This window comes from Dipodomys merriami, unplaced genomic scaffold (assembly GCF_024711535.1).
Source record: "Dipodomys merriami isolate MVZ:Mamm:240054 unplaced genomic scaffold, mDipMer1.0.p SCAF_121, whole genome shotgun sequence".
In the NCBI taxonomy this organism is placed as follows: domain Eukaryota; kingdom Metazoa; phylum Chordata; class Mammalia; order Rodentia; family Heteromyidae; genus Dipodomys; species Dipodomys merriami.
In genome coordinates, this window is record NW_027202505.1 from 1956053 (window position 1) to 1976366 (window position 20314).

Sequence of the window (20314 nt, forward strand, 5' to 3'; positions counted from 1 at the left end):
CTCATTGGTCTCAGCCCCTCTCCTCTCCTCTCCTCTCCTCTGCATGGTTATGGCCACGCTCTGTATAGTACCACTCCTCCAAAATTATGACCTCCAACCTTCTCTACCATCTTGTCCCAGCTCAGCTGCTCTAGGACCCCAGTACTTCTACTCTTCATTCCTTAGGTTGGTCGGTCTATCTATTCATCCATCTCTGCCTTTACTGTCTTTAATATTCAGCTTTCATGCCAAGATCTACCAGCTCACCACTCTCCCCAACTAACTCTCTCACCTACTCATCTGTCCACCTCTGCTGGCCTGTACAAAACATGAATGAAGCAGCACTGAGTAGAACAGGCTGCTTGTCTGGATCTTCTTAGTGGTTTCCCCTGGGACTTCTTTCTGCATATTGGTGTCTGTTCCCTGCCTGGCTCATTCTCCTACTTAATATAGGATGTGACTAACTTTTTCCATACTTTCAAACCTACAGATTCCAGAATAAAGTCTCTTTTTCTCCAGAGGAAATCAAGCTTTCCAACAGCAGCTCACACCATTTCTAGCTATCCAAACCCATCCACTTACCGACATTCTCTCCTAAGAGTGGTGCTGCCATGTCTACAACCAAGCTCTCTCATTACCCATGCCCTGCCTCCTTCTACCTCCAGAGATTCTACCAGTTGAACTGTATCTTTTTCTTCTTGTGTGTGTTTGTGCATGTGCAGGTACTAGTGCTTCAACTCAGGACATGTTCTTGCTTAGCTTTTATGCCCAAGACTAGTACTCTAGCATTTGAACCATACCTCCATTAGTTAATTTGCTGGTTAATTAGAAATAAGAGTCTCACAGACTTTTCTGCCAGGTCTAGCTTAGAACTATAGTCCTCAGTTGTTGGCCTTCTGAGTAGCCAGAAGTAAGAACAGTCATTAGCCACCAGCATCCAGCCTTAATCTGTCTCTTTTCTGTGTTCCCTGTTTTCTCCTACTGACTCCCAACAGCATTTAAATATATTCAAGATCTTCTTCCTACCTTAAAAGAAAGCCCCATATTCAATGCTAACGTCTCCCTCTCCAGTTACCATGCTTTTCTTCATAGCTGAACTTGACATCCTCGGGGCTTGCTGTCCTACTTCCTCATTTCCCATAGTCCCCATGCTACTCTTAACTCTTATCAGGTCCACTCTTCCACCCACTAGATTCAGCAAGAAAGGAAGGCCTGAATTCCTCTGCTTCTGCCTTACTCCAAAGCAGCAAGAGGTCTACTTCTCAAAACAACTTTCAATTTCCAAGACACTACATGTTCTTGATTTAGTCCCATTTCATGTCCTCCCATCCCCCCTTAAGTACCTCTGCCTTTGGACAGCACACAGCATGTTTTGTTTTGTTTTTTGAGGGGGGGGGTCTGGTCGTGGGACCTGAACTCTGGGTCTAGGCGCTGTCCCTCAGCTCTTTAGCTCAAGGCTAGCACTCTACCACTTGAGCCACAGTGCCACTTCCGGCTTTTTTCTTTTTGCTTATGTGGTACTGAGGAATCGAACCTAGGGCCTCAGGCATGCAAGGCAAGCGCTCTACCACTGAGCCACCTTCCCAGCCTAGCACACAACATCTTGAACTGCAAGTTCTCCAAACTAGGTAAACTTGTGTGTGTGTGTGGTGTGGTGTGTGTGTGTGTGTGTGTGTGCGTGTGCGCGCGCGTGTGTATGTGCACGTGAGCTGGTACTGGAGCTAAAACTCAGGGCCTCCTGCTCTTGCTTGGCTTTCTTGTTTGCTACTGGCACTCGACCACATGATCCACACCTTCAGTGTGGCATTTTTCTGGTTAACTGAACATCAAGTCTTGCTACAAGAAAACTAGGCTAACTTCAAATTGAGAACCTTTCAGGCCTCAATGTCCTGACTAGGATTACAGGTGTGTGTCACTGGCACCCAGTAAGGTGCCCTCTTTATATCTGTTTATTTCCTAATCTGGTAGTAGTATGCACTTCTCAGATCTCATATACCAGACCAAGATATACCTGGTTCCTGTACCTTCTCTTTCTTTCCCCCATTCTCAATCCATCACCAACTCCTGGATAAGTGGTATAACAGACAACTCTTAAATCGCCACCACCTCAACCTCAGCTGAGCCATCATCCTTTGCTTAGGCCAGTGTGCAAAGGCTTCTGAGTGATCTCCTGATTCTGTGTGAGCTTCCCTATTCACCCTCAACACAACAGCCAGAGCCAGTGCCTTCTGTCCCCAGGCTCTTACTGCTATGGATCCAGCCGCTGTTCTAGCCACAGTGCTAAGGCCTCTGGCTCTGTGTTATCTGTTCCTTTTGTTTCCTTTTTTTTTTTTTTTTTTGTCGGTTGTGGGTCTTGAACTCTGGGCCTGAGTGCTATCCCTCAGCTCTTCAGCCCAAGGCAAGCACTCTACCACTTGAGCCCCAGCCTCTTCCGTTTTCTGAGTGGTTTATTGGGAGATTAAGAATTTCATAGCCTTTCCTGCCCCAGCTGGCTTTGAACCGAGATCCTCAGATCTCAGCCTCCTAAGTAGCTAGGATTACATGCGTGAGCCACCAGTGGCTGGCTTCGGTTCCTGTTCTTTCCCAGTTGGCTGCCACTTTCAGGCCTCAGTGATTTTTACCTCTCCAAGGAATCTCTCTATGACCCCTCGCCAGGGGAGGTTCCCATACTATCATCTCTCTACCTGGTGATCTTCTTAATCCTACTTCGCACCAATGCAATTAAAAGCTCATTTGGGTAATAACATGTGGATTCCTGTCTTACTTAACTGTAGAGTCCCTGTGGGCAGAGGCCATTCTGCCAGCTCTGTACTACTCATAGGGCCTGGTTCCCAGCAGGCATATTGCAGGTGTGCTTCAAGAATGAATCCATGAACCCAAGGTCACAGGCAGTCTCTAGACATCACTGGTTCATACACAGTCCTAAACCATAGGAATTTCACATATACTGTCATGTTTAGGGCTATCATATGTGGTTACCTTCTCAATCACATGGTGCCATTCAGCCAGCCACACCATGGCCACAAAAATCAAATACCATCAGATGATTACAGAGTATCATGCCCAGAGTCTCTCACAAACATAGCACCGAATGGTCTGTCATCTTCATCTGATGAACTACACAGACCCATTCATAGGACCAACAGGGTCATCACAATTACCCACAGTAACAGTTACAAAGGCCGTACCCATGATCCACTGGCACCTGCCGACCAGGTATAATCAGGTGTAGGCTCATAGAAGTTGCACATATAGGGGCTGGGAAGGTGGCTCAGTGGTAGAGCGCTTGCCTTGCATGCCTGAGGCTCTGGGTTCGATTCCTCAGCACCACATAAGCAAAAAGAAAAAAGCTGGAAGTGGCACTGTGGCTCAAGTGGTAGAGCGCTAGCCTTGAGCTGAAGAGCTGAGGGATAGCGCCCAGGCCCAGAGGTCAGGCCCCATGACTGGAAACCCCCCCCCCCCCAAAAGAAAAGAAGTTGCACATATACATTCATACTGTCAGTCTCACACATGCAGAATACAACACCTCATGCCACACAATCACCACACAAATGACATGGTTCCTCAGGCAGACATGGGAGCATATTCTATGCAGTTAGATTATCATAGACTTGTCCCTAAGCACAGTGACCTCAGGGAGATAACACAACTCACAAGTAAGTAGTATGAGAAAGGGGATGGGGAAGATGAAATGTAGGGCTATGGAAAAGGAAGACAACTGCCAAAGCAGGTGTGAGATATGGCAAAGTCACCACTAAGTCACTGGTATGACCCAACTGGAGGGAGGTCAGAGAACAAAGATGAGTCACAGATATAGAACTTACCTGGGCGAGAGGGAAAGGAGAAAGGAGGCTGGGCAGAGAGTGTAGCAGCCTCCTGGTCACAGACTAGGGAAGACTTACCTGTCCTTTGCTTAGGGTCCAGACTCAGCCCAGATGAGAGACCAATACTGGACCCAATATTCATTCATGTGATCAGAGGGGAAGTTGTGTGCATGTGTGTCTATGTGAGTGTCCCAGCCCAGGTGTGACAGTAGTGGCCTCCGGAGACACTTACTGGACTGTGCTGTGCGGGCCTCTATGGTGGGCGTGAAGACGCCCACCCCCATATCCGAGCGGGCGGCCAGCTGGAAGCGGTACAACGTGTCAGGCTTCAGGTCCTCTAGAGTGTAGGAGGAGGTAGGGTCGAAGGTCACCTTGTGCTGGAAGAGCAGGGGGCACGCACTCACTGCTTAGACCTCAATGGCCATCAGAGACTGTTCCCCAGGTGGGCTTCCACTTGTCCTCTGTGAGCCCACCATGGCTATAGGAGGCAGACCACAAGGTCATGTGGAACCCACAAGGAATAAATGACCTGGCCCACACCACAGGTGCCTCATGGACCACAGGCCATAGAAGCCACCAGGGATACATGGCCCTAAGGGAACTTCAGGGTTCTGCCATTACCAATTAACTCACAGAGCCCAGGAGAACCACAGGCAAACCTTAGGAACTCTGCCTCAAGCACAGAAGTGGCAAGTATACAGAATTATATAAGCCACAGACTCCACAGAAAAGGCAGTCTGTGCCCACATGAGCCACAAAAACCATGACAGCCTGCCTGGGGACACCCACCAAAGACCCTCAGGAACAGAGAACCCTTCCTTCCCCCTCTGTGTCCCCTATGGCTCACCTGTTGGCCTTCATCCTCTGCTGCCCAGTACACCAACTCATACTTGATGATACGCTCCTGTGGGGGCAGCAGCCAGGAGAGTTGGATCCTGGTGTCCGATTCAGCCTCTGCTTGGAAGTCTGCCGGCTGTGCTGGCACTGTAATACCCATCGCAGGCTCTGTCAGCTTTGCAACACCCCAAGGGCAGGGGCACCCAGGGAAAGAGAAGGGGCTCAACACACACTCTCTCATCCTGTATCCCAAGTGACCATGCATCTATGGAATATGTTGCCCTTATCCTCCCTCAGCTCTCAATCGCACAGCCTGAGGGAGGAAGGGCTCCACCACAGCCTCTCTGCAGCCCATCCCAGTGCCCAGTCCCACCTACCTCCCTGCTGTGTCTTGACCTGGATGGTGGGGCTAGGTGGGCCATCGCCCACAGCAGTGAAGGCAAGTACTCGCAGGCTGTAGGTGATGCCAGGCAACAAGCTGCCCACAGTGGTAAGGAGCCCCGCATCAGTATTGTGCTTATGCCAGGCACTCAGGGGGCGGCGTGAGTCTGGAGTATAATAAACTCGGTATCCCCGCACCAGGCCGTTGGGCTCCTCAGGTGGCTCCCACTGCACCAGCATGGTGCTGGCACTCAGCATGCGAGCCTGCACACGGCGTGGAGGGCTGGAGGGAGCTTGCTCACCCGTGCGTGCTCGCACGGACTCACTGGGTGGTCCTCGCCCAATGCTGTTCACCGCCAGCACTCGGAAGGCGTATTCTGAGAAAGGGCTAAGGCCACCGATGCTGTAGCGGGTAGTGGCTACCCCATCTACCTCCTGAAAGGGGCCCTCTGTGCCAGCTGCACGGTATTGGATGCCATAGTAGGACACAGGCTCCGCGTTTCCAGAGTCCCAGGTCAGAGTGACGCTGGTGGCAGTTGTCTCTGTTACCAGAAGATCAATTGGAGGCTTTGGCAGAGCTGGGGACAAAGTATAACACTTAGGACTTCCTGAGGTCCTGACCTGGGAAGCAATCCAACCCTTGAGCATCATCCATAAGCATGTGACCATAGCCTATCTTGAAGACTAGCGCCTAGAAGGGTACAGCAAATCAGGCCCACTGGTACTTCTGGAGAGCCTTGGGTCATACCCAATGCAAGTATGTAACAAATTGGCCTACTACCTAGTAACAAATAGACTCAGAGGTGGTATGTTCTTTGAGGTCCCATGATGATGAAAATCAATCATCCAGACTAGATAACAGACACAATTCTGTAGCTTACCTATACTTATCTGGTGGCAAGTGTTTAACAAGTGTGTGAGAGGGAGATATTTCCTAAGGGGCTGGCCCTGGAGTTTAGAATGAGAGATGGGGCTAACATACTCCATAGATTGGCTCAAGTGGAAGGTAGAGAAATCTCAGATACACAATTATCCAATGAATAATTATGGATTTCCCGCTAAATAACCAGAAAATGCATGGGAGAAATAGTGCCACAGAGTGACATTCTTGTCCTCATGGAGTTTATACTCCAGTGAGAGAATCATTGAACAAGTTGATGATAATCATGTACAAGGACAGCAGGAAAAGGTTGATGAGATACAGAAAAATCCACATAATCTCCTTAGGTGGGGTGATCGAGGAGGGAAAGTGTTACAACTTGAGGTATGAGGGGAGTAGAGCCAGTGACAAGAAGGGCTGGGCAGGAAGGGAGCAAGGCAAACTGAAAACATTGTATATCAATGCATGCTAAGGACAGAAGGCAAGCTAGCCTTAGGGGACCCATGGTAAAAGTCCTAATCTTTATCCCAAGAGCAATGAGAGTCACTGACAGTTGTTTCTCCCTTTTTGAATGGAAGGATCAAGGGTGAATAAATGCAGCAGTGGTACTCACTAGAGACTATGTTGAAAATGAACTATACAACTTGAGGGTGGGCATGGGAAGGAGGAACTGGGAGAGAACAAGGGAAGGGGTGACATTGTCCAAAAAGGAATGTATTCTTTTCCTGACTTATATAATTCTAACCCCTCTGTGTATCTCCTTTTGAGTAACAATTTAAAACAGTCAAAATAAAATACAACATGGGAGTGACATGGGCTGGAGGACAGTTCAGTGGCATAGTGTTTGCTTAGCATACATGAGGCCCTGAGTGTATTCCCCATCACTATGCAAAAGACGGGGGGGCATGGAATAACATGATCCTAGTTCATATCTTAAAAAGATCACTGAAGGGCTGAGAAGGTGGCTCAGTGGTAGAGCGCTTGCCTTGCATGCCTGAGGCCCTGGGTTCGATTCCTCAGCACCACATAAGCAAAAAGAAAAAAGCCGGAAGTGGCGCTGTGGCTCAACTGGTAGAGCACTAGCCTTGAGCTGAAGAGTTGAAGCCTTGAGCTGAAGAGTTGAAGGACAGCGCCCAGGCCTAGAGTTCAGGCCCCACAACGGGACCCCCGCCCCCCCCCCCCCAAAAAAAAAGATCACTCAAATTGCAGAATAGAGGATGGATAAGAGGCAGGCAAGAACAGAAGCAGGGTAACCAGTAAAGTCTATCACATCTGTATTATGTACATATGTCTGCTCCTAGGACTCCATGAACAGAGAACCCCAAACCCTAAATGACTACTTTTTTTTGGTCAGTCGTGGGGATTGAACTCTGGGCCTGGGCGCTGTCCCTGCGTTCTTCAGCTCAAGGCAAGCGCTCTACTGCTTGAGCCACAGCCTACTTCCAGTTTTCTAGTGGTTTTTTTGGAGATAAGAGTCTCATGGATGTGCCTGCCCGGGCTGGCTTTGAACCACGATCCTCAGGTCTCAGCCTCCTGAGTAGCTAGGATTACAGGCGTGAGCCACCAGCACCCAGCTAAATGACTATTACTCTACCACGTTTCTAGGATGCTGTCCAGTCCAAGGGTCTGGTACTTTGAAGTAGTTGGGAAGAGGCCGAAGATTCAGATCACCTAGGTTTAAGTCCTTGCTCTGTCATTTACTTCTGTGTGACTCTGGGCAAATAATGTAGCCTTTCTGTACCTTAGTTCCTTCATTTACAGAACATATAAGAGCATCTATTGCCCAGACTAAAGCTAAAACAAGATAAAATAAACTGTATTTATCAGCATGATGCCTGCAACTCAGTATGTGCTAGCTATTGTCATTAAGGCCATGAATAACAGAAGCCCCTCTTCCTCCAATGGTACAGAGGATCCAAGACAGGGTACCCAGAAGAGGGTAATGATGGACACCTTTATCTTGTCTATGCCCATAGTAGCCAGCTTTTACTCATTTGCTATAGGAGCTAGGATTTCTTAGAAGCCTCCGTGACAGGGAAGGGCACCAGCTGTGGCAGGTACCTGGTTTACTTACCTTTCACTGTGACCTGGGCTGTGGCTTCTATCATACCCAACGAGGAGATGGCCACACAGGTGTAGTTGGCAGAGCGTACAACATTGCTGAGCTCCAGCACATTGCGGCCAACTGGCATCTCGTCCTCCTTGGTGAGCTCCTCAGCCCCCATCATCCACTTCACATAGGGCATGGGTGCACCCACTGCCACACATGTCAGGTTCACACTGCCACCAGGCATCACCTCCTGGCTGCTGGGAGGGATGGAGAAACGAGGAGCCACACGGCGCACTGCAGGAGGAGGGAGAGAGACACTCACAGGCTAGGTAGGACACGAGTTTGTAAGGAAGGGCAGGGGCCCCTCATCCAGGAAGCTCCTCTTGTCAGAGCCAAGCCCATGCTCAGAGACAGGAGGGGTGGTGTCCCTGGACCCTGGCTCACCATATCCCACCCCACTTTGGGGCTACAAGTAGTTCCTGCACTCAGGGACCATCTGGAATAGCACATCTTAATGAAAGTTCTTATAATCAAGTTCCCATTTTATAGCCTGAGACATTGAGGCCCAGAAAAATTCTGTCTGTCTAGGGCCACAGACAGAAGACTCAGTGCAAGGTCCAGGCCTGGTCAAGGCCACAACCTAGCTTACTTCTGACCCCCTCCCCATGCATCTCCAGAGGGACCAGCTGGGGTACCAGAGAAATCCAGGCCCTAGGGTCAGGGTCCTCACAGCATGGTTGGGGCAGAGCAGTCCTCTACCTCCAGGCCAAGGGAAAGAGAAATGGCATGACCACCTGCTGGGCCTCAGCTGTGCTTGAGGTACAGCCTGGAACCCAGGAGGGCTGGGCCAGGGCAAGGGGTGAGGCGGGCCAGGGACGTGGTCTGCGGGCAGGATGGGCATGACGATGGCAGTAACATGATGAGGGCACTGAACAGACTGCATTCTGTGCCAGTGAGCAAGGATCTCAAGAGGGAGGGTGGCTGTGTTTGGACACAACTCCCCACCTTAGACTCCCCTGGCCAGAAGTTGTCCTCAACTTCTCAGTCCAGGGTGCAGCCTGGGAACACCCCCTGAAATCGCAAGCTTGGTACAGACATTTGGAGCATGCAGAGAGAGGGGAAGACAGACAAGACCTAGCTACACGCAGGCATGTGTGGCATGCAGACAGGTCATGCAGCTGCTGGGCAAAGGCTCGGGTGTGTCCTAATGGGTACCGTTACACATAGGACTGGAGAAAGCAGACAGTGAGACTAAGTGACCCCAGGGCACTATGAGACACAACTTTCCAAGAAGCCTTGCTGGAGAGACGAGGCATGCAAAGGACCAGTGATACCCGATCAGGAGCAACTCACAGTCCTGTATCACAGCATCAGAGCTGAAACACTGGGTCCAACCTCTGACCTAACTACATAAGGGTCAAACTGAGGCCAAGAGTCAAGACATTCACTAAGTCACCCCATGGTGCTAATACCATTCACTGCCTAACTTTCAAATCTTATTTATTTCTCTCCAAATACATGGGTAACTATTTCTAAATTACAAGCCACCACCTCGCTCCTTGGGTTACAAGTGGATGCCATCTTCACTGGTTTTCCTGCATTGTATCATCTTCTGTGCCCCACCTAACTGACTTCCCATAAACAGGTGGCAGAAATCTGCCACTCCTCCATTTAACAAGCTCCCGCATGGTTTCCAAATGTACCTTTACCAGCCTATGAGACCTTGCACAGCCCTTGTTTCCAATACTTCTGTGGCCTGCTTCACTCTGAGTCCTCTAGAGAGAAAAACACTGGAAAGACACAGGAGAAGCTGGGCACTGGTGGCTTACACTTATAATCCTAGCTACTCAGGAGCCAGCCTGGGCAAGAAGATCTGTGAGACTCTTATCTCCAATTACCCACCTTAAAACTGGAAGTGGCACTGTGGCTCATGTGGTAGAGCGCTAGCCTTGAGCTTAAGAGCTTAGGAACAGTACCCAGGTCCAGAGTTCAAACCCCACAACCAACAACAACAACAACAAAAAACCGGGAGAATGCTTAAGAACAAAGGTGCCAACAGTGGAGAGCAAACAGCCTGACCAAACTGAATATCCAACTCTAGCCCTTCCCAACATCAAATCTACTTCTACAATTTTTAAGTTTTTAGTTTTGTAACACCAGAGAGTCCTTATTCTGTTTACATTAGTTTAAGTGGAGTGTGTGTGTGTGTGTGTGTGTGCGTGTGTGTGCGTGTGTGTGTGTCGCACGCACACTTGCCAGTCCTGGGCTTGAACTCAAGGTTTGGGTGCTATTCTTGAGCTTCATTTGCTCAAGGCCAGTGCTCTACCACTTGAGCCACAGCTCCACTTTTGTGTTTGTTTGTTTTTAGTAATTTATTAGAGATAGTCTCAGGAAATTTCCTGACTAGGCTGGCTTTGAACTGCGATCCTTAGATCTCAGTCTCCTGAGTTGCTAGTATTACAAGCATGAGCCACTGGAGCCCAGCTTAAGTAGATGTTTTTATCATCTTTCCTAAATGCCAGGAATCAAGGATGATGATAATGTGTCACAAGTCCAGTATTTCTCATAGCAGAGAACAGGTGGATTCAGGGTGATGACTGGCAAGAGCCCCTTTCAAGAACTCCCTTCAGCTGGCACAAGGAGTGGTACAAATAGGCTGCTGCCAGTCTGGGCTCTGGAGCTAGCCCAAGGGGCAGGTGCTGTGAGGTGAGGCACAGGCTGTGTGCAGACATAAGACCAGGCCTGCTGAGGATGAGTTCCAGAAGGAGAAGAAACTGTAACTGACCCAGTCTCTCTGTCATTTTGGCCAGTTGCTCCTTCTGCTCCCTGTTGAGGAGTACGGTTAACAGATTCAAGAGAAAACCATTCTCAAGCACCACAGTGGCCAGAGGCTCCTATGCCATTGCCTCATAAGCACAGATAAGGGGAGACAACAACACTGACATTTTTTTTTTTTTTTTTTTTTTTTTTTGCCAGTCCTGGTGAACTCAGGGGCTAGGCACTGTTCCTGAGCTTCTTTTGCTCAAGGCTAGCACTCTACAACTTGAGCCACAGTGCTACTTCTGCTTTTTCTGTTTATGTGGTACTGAGCAATCAAACCCAGGGCTTCATGCATGCTAGGCAAGCACTCTACCACTAAGCTACCTTCTCAGCCCACACGGACACTTTTATATCCCACCTTCAAAAATATAGTAGATTTGTGTGGTGAAAAGCTTTAGAGCCCTGGCTAACAAGGCTTTGGGGCTAAAGCCAGTAGGAAATGCAGCTCCAGCTGGTATAAGAATGGGATTTTGAGGGGCTGGGAGGTGGCTCAGTGATAGAGTGCTTGCCTTGCATGCATGAGGCCCTGGGTTCGATTCCTTAGCACCACATAAACAGAAAAGGCCAGAAGTGGCGCTGTGGCTCAAGCGGTAGAGCGCTCGCCTTGAGCTGAAGAGCTGAGGGACAGTGCTCAGGCCCAGAGTTCAGATCCATGACCGGCAAAAAAAAAAAAAAAAAAAAAAAAAAAAAAGAATGGGATTTTGAGGGAGGAACTGGTGGTTCACATCTGTAATCTTAGCTATTTAGGATGTGGAGACCTGAGGATCACATTCTGAAGCCAGCCTTGGCAGACAAACCCAAGAGACTCATTTCCAATTAACTAGTAAAAAGTGGGCTGGGAAGGTGGCTCAGTGGTAGAGCGCTTGCCTTGCATGCATCAGTCCCTGGGTTCAATTCCTCAGCACCACATAAGCAAAAAGAAAAAAGCTGGAAGTGGCACTGTGGCTCAAGTGGTAGAGCGCTAGCCTTGAGCTAAAGAGCTGAGGGACAGTGCCCAGGCCTAGAGTTCAGGCTCCGCGACCGGACCCGCCCCCCCCCCCCCCCAAAAAAAAACAAAGTAAAAAGTGAGCAGTAGAGGTATGGTTCAAGTGGTAAGAGTGTCAGCTATAAATGGAGGGAAAAAAAATCATTAAATTAAAACTAACCGCCCCCCCCCCCAAAACCAACTAGACAGTTTGTGCCAGGGAACTTTCAGGGAAGGCTGCTAAGGCTGGAAGTTTAATACTGGTCAGCGATGAATCCTAAGATCAGGTCTCAGATGGCAGAAGAAAGAGACCCAGAAGAAGGAAGCGGGTGCTTGACCAATAAACCTTAGATCTGTATCTAGCCAGTCCCAAAACTTAACTGGACCTTGCCCCCAAACACTCCTAGAAGACTTTGTGAATTCACTTTGTGACTCAGCCCTGAAGGTCAGGCCAATGTTTCAAAACCTTCAACCTTAGCCACTGTCAAAAAAAAAAATGCCCTTTGGGAAATGATGCTAAGAATGCTTTTTTTTTTCTTTTTTTTTTTGGGGGGGTGGTGGGTGTCAGTCCTAGGGCTTGAGCTCAGGGCGTGTGTACTGTCCCTGAGCTTTTCACTCAAAGCTAGTACTCTACTACTTCCAGTTTTCTGGGGTGGTTAATTGGAGATAGGAGTCTCACAGAGTTTCCTGTCTGGACTGGCTTCCAACCTTCATCCTCAGATCTCAGCCTCCTATGTAACTAGGATTACAGGCGTCAGCCATGGGTGCCTGGATCTAAGAATGCTTTTCTTTTCCCCTCTTCTATGTGTTGGTGGCAGGTGGCACTCCAGTGGCTGGGGGTACAAGTGAGGTTATTTAGGGGTTTCCCCAATACCAGGCAAGGGACTTAACCCCAGAGGTCCCTGGGGGCATTGTTTTTACTCTTTCACAAAGAAACCACATGTAAGGAATCTGGAGTTCAGTTTCTTAAAATTCATATACCACTTCCCTGTGGGCTGGGAGGTCAGAATGTCTGAAGGGTGGAGGGAATGAATCTCTTGTTGTCCCAAGCACCAATGGGGCCCTGTGTCCTAGGCCTGTCTGGAGAGCCATCCCCATGCCAACAGCCAGAAGTGGCTGATGCCTCACTGATGGCAGCCCCACCATCTTCCTCCTGCTGTCACAAGCACAAGGCCTCCAAAAGGAGCTGGACTCACCCTGGCCTCAGTCTATTGACAGAAGCAACAGCAGGGAAGGAAAAACTGGAGCTGGGAAAAATGCACTTAGGGTCTAATCTCAAGCTCCAACAATGCCGGTCTATTACCGTTCCCTGAGTATCCTTAGTGCTGACATTTTATAGACAATTTCCAAAACAGGGCCCTGCCATTTCTGGATTATATTTCAGCTATAACTTTTAAGTCTAATTATTTGCGCTGACAACCCCCTATAATAGGGCGGTGCGGCGCCCAGAGGCATCAGCATTCAGTGGAGTGACAGCCTAATCGCAGGGGGAGGCAGCCCCGCAATCTGCATTCACTCGCGGAAATTTCTCTGATGAAAATAACACAACATTAAGGAGGGGATAAGGGGCAGGATCCACTGTATCAAGATAAAATAACTCTTTAATAAATAACCTTGTGGCTGCCACAGAGCAGTAATTAAATGCTGGCGCACCCAGCACACAGTTTTAAGTAAAGCTGGAAAAATGTAAGATGCAATTATCAGCGCCAAACAAATTACCAGCCTGGCAAATCCCCCTGGAATATTTAGAAACTCATTTCTCCTTCCCATTAAATATTTGTGCATGTGCTTATTTTTGGTGGGACCACAGTGTGGGTGGAGTGGGGGAAGGGAAGGGACAAAGGACCCAGAGGGTGGGTGAAGGGGCGTTGGAGAAGTGGCTGTAGGCTGGGCTATCTGCTGATGACTGTTTTCTGACCATCCTGGCAGATCCGCCCGGTCAGCGAAATGGTATAACTGAAATGTCCCAGAGCTCAGGAGTGCATATAGATGCACACTCATAGCTGATATTTGAGCCCTAGGATGCAGCCTTCCGCCTGACAGAATCCTCTCCCTCCTAGAGAAAACTCAAGCCACGGAGCATGATGCAAAGAGGACTAAGTGGCTTGGGTCTGCTCCCTAGGGCTATGCTTCTACCCTGAATTCCAAAGTCCAGTGGATATGCAAATGACCACTAGACACTAGCTGGCCCTACATTGAGGGTAGAGGCCTGGCTCCAAGAAGAGACAGGAAGGGCTGGGAAGGTGGCTCAGTGGTAGAGCGCTTGCCTTGCATGCCTTAGGCCCTGGGTTCGATTCCTCAGCACCATATAAGCAAAAAGAAAAAAGCCAGAAGTGGTGCTGTGGCTCAAGTGGTAGAGCACTAGCCTTAAGCTGAAGAACTGAGAGACAGCATCTAGGTCCAGAGTTCAGGTCCCACGATTGGACTCAAAAAAAAAAAAAAAAAAAAAAGAATAGACAGGAAAAACAAGCCCCAGTGGGACTGCTTTAGAATAGGCTAGAGGGTGTCTCCAAGAAGCCCTACCTACCCAACCCAAAAATAAGTTGGGTTTTTTCCAGGCTCCCATAAGGCCTTGCCAAGTTACAGTTGCCTGTTTATTCGTTCCAAGTGTAAGTAACCTGGGTCTGAGTGCTCAGCACTAGTGATTGGATAGAGATGAGGACTACTGGCTGGTTGACAGAGCAAATACACTTTACCCTCTGAAAGACACAGAGGCTAGCTGGGAGGCTCAGACAGAGGGGCAGGTAGGGTGATATTCATTTGAATTTGGCTGAAAAAAGTTGACATTGGGGATTACTCAGTGAGCCAAAATGATGACCCTTGCTCTGGGTCATGGACACCAAGCTCCTGACATAGGTCAGGGCTCATCTCAGCCAGCCCTAGTGTGCCTCACTGAGGCTTGCTGAAGCTCTGGGAGGTCTCCAGGCCAGGGTAGACATTGCAGACTCTCAGAGGAACAACTCACTCTATATAAGCTTCTTCCTTGTGTCTTCAAGTAATTGTAGCTTTGCTTAGCGGAATGGCAAAGGTCACAGAATCCCCCTCCCCACCAATTACATGTCAAACACTATAGCTCTACAGTTCCTTCAGACTATTACTTCCCCAGCTATCCTGAACACTACCTGGAACAGACAGCTTGCCTAGCCTGAGTGCAAAGGTGGAGTGCGATCTTGGGCCATGCACATGCCTGCCCAACAACTCTACAGGTACAGGAGAACCTGGCTAAGGGAACATGCAGACACATGGTGCATCAAGGACTCAAGCAGCAGAAACATGCAGGGCAAGGGGCCTGCCCACCCATCCCTGGTCCTGCCTGCCAGCCCAAACAGTGATGAGCAGAGGCCAACAGGCGGGCAGGCACAGCAGGAGTGAGCCTGAGGAATCTGACCGAGCCCGCTGGTCCCTACTGACGGGCATATCCCGTTGACAGACGAACTGTAGATGGATAAGAAGTGAAAAGGACCAACCTTCTCGCTGATCTGAGAGATGAGAGTTTGGGTTGATGGCAGAGTGCGATGAGGATGAGGAGGGAATAAAAAAAAGACAAGGAGAAACACAGAGAGAGTAAAAACAGGCCAATCTTCATCTGCCCACACAGCACGGAGACAAGACAAGACTCCTGTGTCCCCTTGCACACACATGTGCACACAAGTGCACAATGACCACGCTGCTCACAAAAGACTCAGGACTTATGGAGGACACAGTGGACAGGGCTGGGGCCCACCAGCAGGTGCCAGGGACGCCAAGGGCAGAAGTGGACACCAAGGGTGGAAGGAGAGCATGGGCCAGTCCCCATACCCTCATACACACCCCACAGCTCAGACAGACCCAGTGAACTGGACTGGACTCGGGTCAGAGTCCACCCAACCCACCAGCCCGTCAAGGCACATAAGCCCCTAGACCCCCAGCAGCTTGAGGAAGCCCCCATCTGGGTGCCTGTGAGGAGAAGGTCTGCAGTATTGCCCCTGCCTTTTTTAGGCAGCTGTGGTCCAGCAGCCAGGTCTCTGTAGAGAATGAGAAGGGTGGTGGCCTCGATACAGGTAGGCCAGGCTCTGTGGAAGGCAGGACTCCACCCTGGTCCTGGCAGCTGTATGGTGAGAACTGAAGGAGAGACACTGTAGATGGAAGGAGAGAATGAATCACTCAGGAAAAGAGTCAGATGGTGACAGAAAGAGGCTGGTCCTCTTAGCATGCCTGGGCCTGCTAGACTGTGGGTGGAGCTGCGGGCAACTGTGAACAAAGTCAGACATAACTGCAGGATGCATCCCCTACTCAGTGCTAGTCTAACAATAACAGAGGACAACTGACCCTCATGTGCTCCCGGTATGCCTGGCACTGAGCCAGGAGCTTTATGAGTACTATATTGTCCCATGGAACACAGCAGTACAAGGAGGAAGTGAGAGCCCTGAGTTTGGGGAGCAGAGAAGGGATGTGAGGAAGACACTGAAGCTAAGTCTGAAGAGGAGATGAGGCCTAGGAGCTAATGGACACAGAGAGAGGAGAGAAACCAATGGAGACAAATGCCAATGAAATTACTGATCCAGAGCAGAGGGGCTCTACAGGGTAATTTGCCCCTAGGTGGCATGTGGCAGTGCCTAAATAGTGTAGTTATGTAGACTGGCTTGATTAAGGGCTGTCACTACTGGCTAATCAGCCAGGGATGCTCTAAGTATCTTACTTTGCACAAGAGAGCCCTCTGTAACCAAGAATTACTTAGTCTAGGGGCTGCAGACCATACCAACCCAAATCCAGAGACTCAGGCCCTGACAAGAGCTAGGACCTAGCCTTCTACCTCTGCAGGGAGAGGAGGGACGGATGCCATTATGAAAGGAAACCTCAAAGCTCTGTGCTAGGAGACAGGTGGGTTCCAGCCAGTGTGCTGGAACTAGGGGCTCGTCCATGGCTGTCCACCATAAACAGGGCTCCAGAAAGCCGGTGGTCAGTATGACATAGACTAGCTGGGGCTGAAGGACTGCCAGCACTGCTAGAGACAAAAGGCAAGAGACTTTGCCATATATGAGATGAGAAAGTATGGGAATCCTGAGGCAAGGGTCTCAGGGAGCTGGACTTTTTAGCTGTGTAGAAATTTTCTCAAGCAATAGGACCTGGGGACAGAAGATTAGGGAGTAGTCCTTAAAAATCAGGGCCCACAAATATGGGAGGGGGAGACAGGACAGCAGAAACTAGGCTGGCTGAATTAGCATCCCTGGCAAGAAGAGCCCCTAAATTCCCTGCTAATGGGTCTTGGGAATGGAGCCAGCAGGATAAATTCAGAGTGGTGGGTGAGAGATGGGTCATGGGAGGAATCATTTGGATCCTGTCTAAGCCCACTGTGCAGATGATGGGGCTCTGTAGACAAAGATGCTCCAGCTGGTGGAGGTTAAGACTTCCTTTTCCTTTGTCAGTGTCCCTACTGCTAGTTTAAGGCCACCTTGAAAGATAACCACTACCCTATCTCCAGGGCTAGAGCTAGCATGACTGACATCAGACAAGGTTGCTCAGCTAGGAGGATGACACAGGCTCTATACATCTTGGATCTGGGCCTTCTCTTCTTTCAGAATTGCCTCTGGCAGCTCCATCACCCCAAATAAGCCCATATGGCAATACCCAAGCAGCTGGCCTGGGATAGATTCTCTGCTGGGCCTCTCCTCTCATTGGTACAAACATATACAGACAGGGTTGCCTAATTGGGGCCTGAGACCTTTACACTCTCAATCCCTCAGTGTTTTGGGAAAGGACCCAGTCAAGGGGGCGGTCAAAGGAGTTAAGCCATTGCAAAGGCTTTTTCCAGCTATTAATCTGAGATTTGCCTCCTGTCCCTCTATCAAATGTTCGGCTTAGATCAGAGTGAAGTGAAGGCTGTGCTGTTTGTAACTCTACTCTACTCAACCATTTGTACTCCTTCCTGGTTTCTCTGTCTTCAAATTGTTGCCAAAGACAGGCACCAAGTCAGCTCAACAGAATCTTGGTAAGGACACCTGATAACAAGGTGGGCAGTGGGGACTTCTATCCCATACCCACACCCACGAAGTGACTTCATTTGTCTGGGGCACAGTTTCTCCATCACAAATGGCTCCTCAGCTTGACTGGGTCACTAAATGGGCTAGCAGCCAATGGCCTCTTCTGAACTACCCTGTGTCCTGGTACACAGCAGGTAAGTATTATTGCTGACAGTCTAATTCTATCTGCTCTGAGTAAGCAAGGCTGACCAAATGGCCCTAAAGAGCAGGGCAGGACACTGTCTTGTACTGTAGGGCCAATGGGACAACCCCTTGCAGAGCTATATTAAAATGATTTTAACGTGACTGCAAGGAAGCTGAATTCCTTTCCTCTACAAATCCCAAGTAAAAACAGTTTCTTTTTCTTTTCTTTGGGAGGCCCGGAGGTGCTAGTACTAGAGCTTCAACTCAGAGCCTCTTGCTCTGGCCACATCTCCTGTCTGCCTTTTTTTTTTTCTTTTGCTGAGCAGAGAAAGAATCCTGTGGACTTTTCAAGGTTCTGGCTTCAAACCTTGATCCTCTAGATCTTAACCTCCTGAATAGGTAGGATTAAAGGTGGGAGCCACTAGCATATGGCCAAGACAGTTTAACTATCCTTCCTTCAGGAGGGCTGAGGGAACAGCAGGTGGGTAGAAAAGGCTTCATGACTCTTCCTGGGAACTGTGCACACCAACCCTGTTCTCAGGAGGGGCCAAGGTGGTCAGTTTTATTGTCTTTGGGCTGTAAGTAGGATAAAGACTGGATACCCCAAAATGGTTTCCATTCCCCTCTGCTATGTACATAACTTTGAAAAGCACAGTATCTTCTTAGTTCCTATACGGAACACCCAAACAAACATTTGTTGCTCACCCATGGTGATCCAGAGGGGTTCACAGCTTCCTCCGCCTGACCACCCACATGAGGGGTCTGGCTGGTGATGGAAAACAATAGGTTCCTCCTAGAAGGGTTCAGGGGACAGGTTTACCTGGTCCCATTCCTGAGACCTGACTGATCTAGAGTGAGTGGCCCTGGAGCCTAAGATAGGTATGAGGGCAGATAGAAGGAAAGCTAGGCCACACGTGCACACTAACACACAACATATGTGCCTGTACCTGCACACACACACACACACACACACACACACACACACACACACACACACACACACACACACACACACACACACACACACTCACACACACATACACAGAAAAGTCTGCTGGGAAGTCTCCAGACTCCCACAGGGCTCTGCGCCCAGTCAGCAACAACCTAGAAGAGATACAAATGCTCCCAGGGGTGGGTGTAGGGGTTGTTTGTGTGTTTCCCCAAGGACCTGAAGGGAAGGAAGGCAAGTAGTGGCACACGCTTGGTGTCTGCCCAGTGGGAGCTGCTGCTGTGGCTGCTAGTGCTGCTGCAGAAAGAGGAGGAGAAGGGGAGAGACAGGGCCCCAGGCAGTCCCTCAAGCATTTGCATCCAGGGCTCCAGACAGAATGCCTGGCAAATACAGCTCAGCTCTAAAGTAATAGGAGCCGGCACTGCTGGGTTCTTACCTCGCACATACAGGTTTGCAGGGGCTGAGTACCGTGTGCCTGCGGAGTTGGTTGCCACACACTCGTACTTGCCTTGGTCTGACTCCTCACTGCTCTCAATCTGCAAGGCACCTGTGGGGACACCAGAGGAGAGGTCAGCCATGGCACATGTTGAGCATAGCCTGGAACACGGTGCTCTTGACAGCATGTGTGGCTGTGCTGAGCAGCTGTTGCAGCTCACCTGGGCTGTCCTGTACCTGTGCTGCTTCCAGGAAGCTCACCTACACAAGCCAAGTGGCCTCTGGGCTAGAACCCAGGGTAGTACTTGGTGCACAATCTCTGATTCACCAGGGGCTAACCTCACCCTTAACTGGAGTGTCCCATCTCCTGATTCTCTAGAAGAATCATCAGTAATCATCTCTTGGACCCACATCCCTGCCAACCTCCAGACCTATAGACCTGGAAGCCCTCAGTGGGCAAAAGCCTGACACTCTGCCACCAGAAGGAAGGAAGGGGCTTGTCAGAGAAAGCCTCTGCTTCTAGCCCCCATCTTCTCCACCCACTCTACCCCCACCCCCTGTAGGCCCCACCCATTCCGGCTCCTCTTCTCCGCCTGGTCCCCACTAAAGTGCTTCGACCCACCACAGCTTCTGCATAATTCAGGAGGGTAATGGAGGCTGTAGTTCTCACTCAGACCAGTGCCCTGAGGGGCTGCTCTGGCCACAGGCGGACAGACAGGAGCCAGGAAGGGGGTGGGGTGGGGTAAGGAAGGCAGCTGAAAAGGACCCTCCCAGAGGGTGGAGGAAACCTGGGCTTGGGCTTCATGCTGGCAAGTCCAGGTAAGGAAAGCCCAAGGTGGAAGATCATTTCCCTTTGTCAATCCCCAGCTCCAGCAGTAAATGCTTGAAAAAAACTGTGAAAACAAACTGGGCAAGCTGTCTGTGACAGTGAACCCCATGGCACAAACACCAATCCCCTCCCTGGAACAATTTGACAGACAATTACACCCACACAGGACAGTCCAATGGACAGTTATTAGCCCCCACAGGACACAGTCTGACAGAAAATCACC

The 20314-nt window shown here is 49.8% G+C and overlaps 1 protein-coding gene across 14 annotated transcripts in view; it reads right to left on the reverse strand.

The window, feature by feature from the left end:
• The window catches only part of LOC138823651 (receptor-type tyrosine-protein phosphatase F), a 91464-nt gene that overhangs the window by 25782 nt on the left and 45368 nt on the right, over positions 1–20314 (reverse strand). For all 14 annotated transcript variants that reach the window (XM_070017107.1, XM_070017108.1, XM_070017109.1 and 11 more), the window contains 5 exons: positions 19264–19374; positions 7976–8245; positions 5018–5599; positions 4651–4787; positions 4036–4180 (listed from right to left, as the gene is read on the reverse strand). In XM_070017107.1, the coding sequence (XP_069873208.1) occupies positions 4036–4180; positions 4651–4787; positions 5018–5599; positions 7976–8245; positions 19264–19374 (1245 nt within the window). The remainder of the gene's footprint in view (positions 1–4035; positions 4181–4650; positions 4788–5017; positions 5600–7975; positions 8246–19263; positions 19375–20314) is intronic.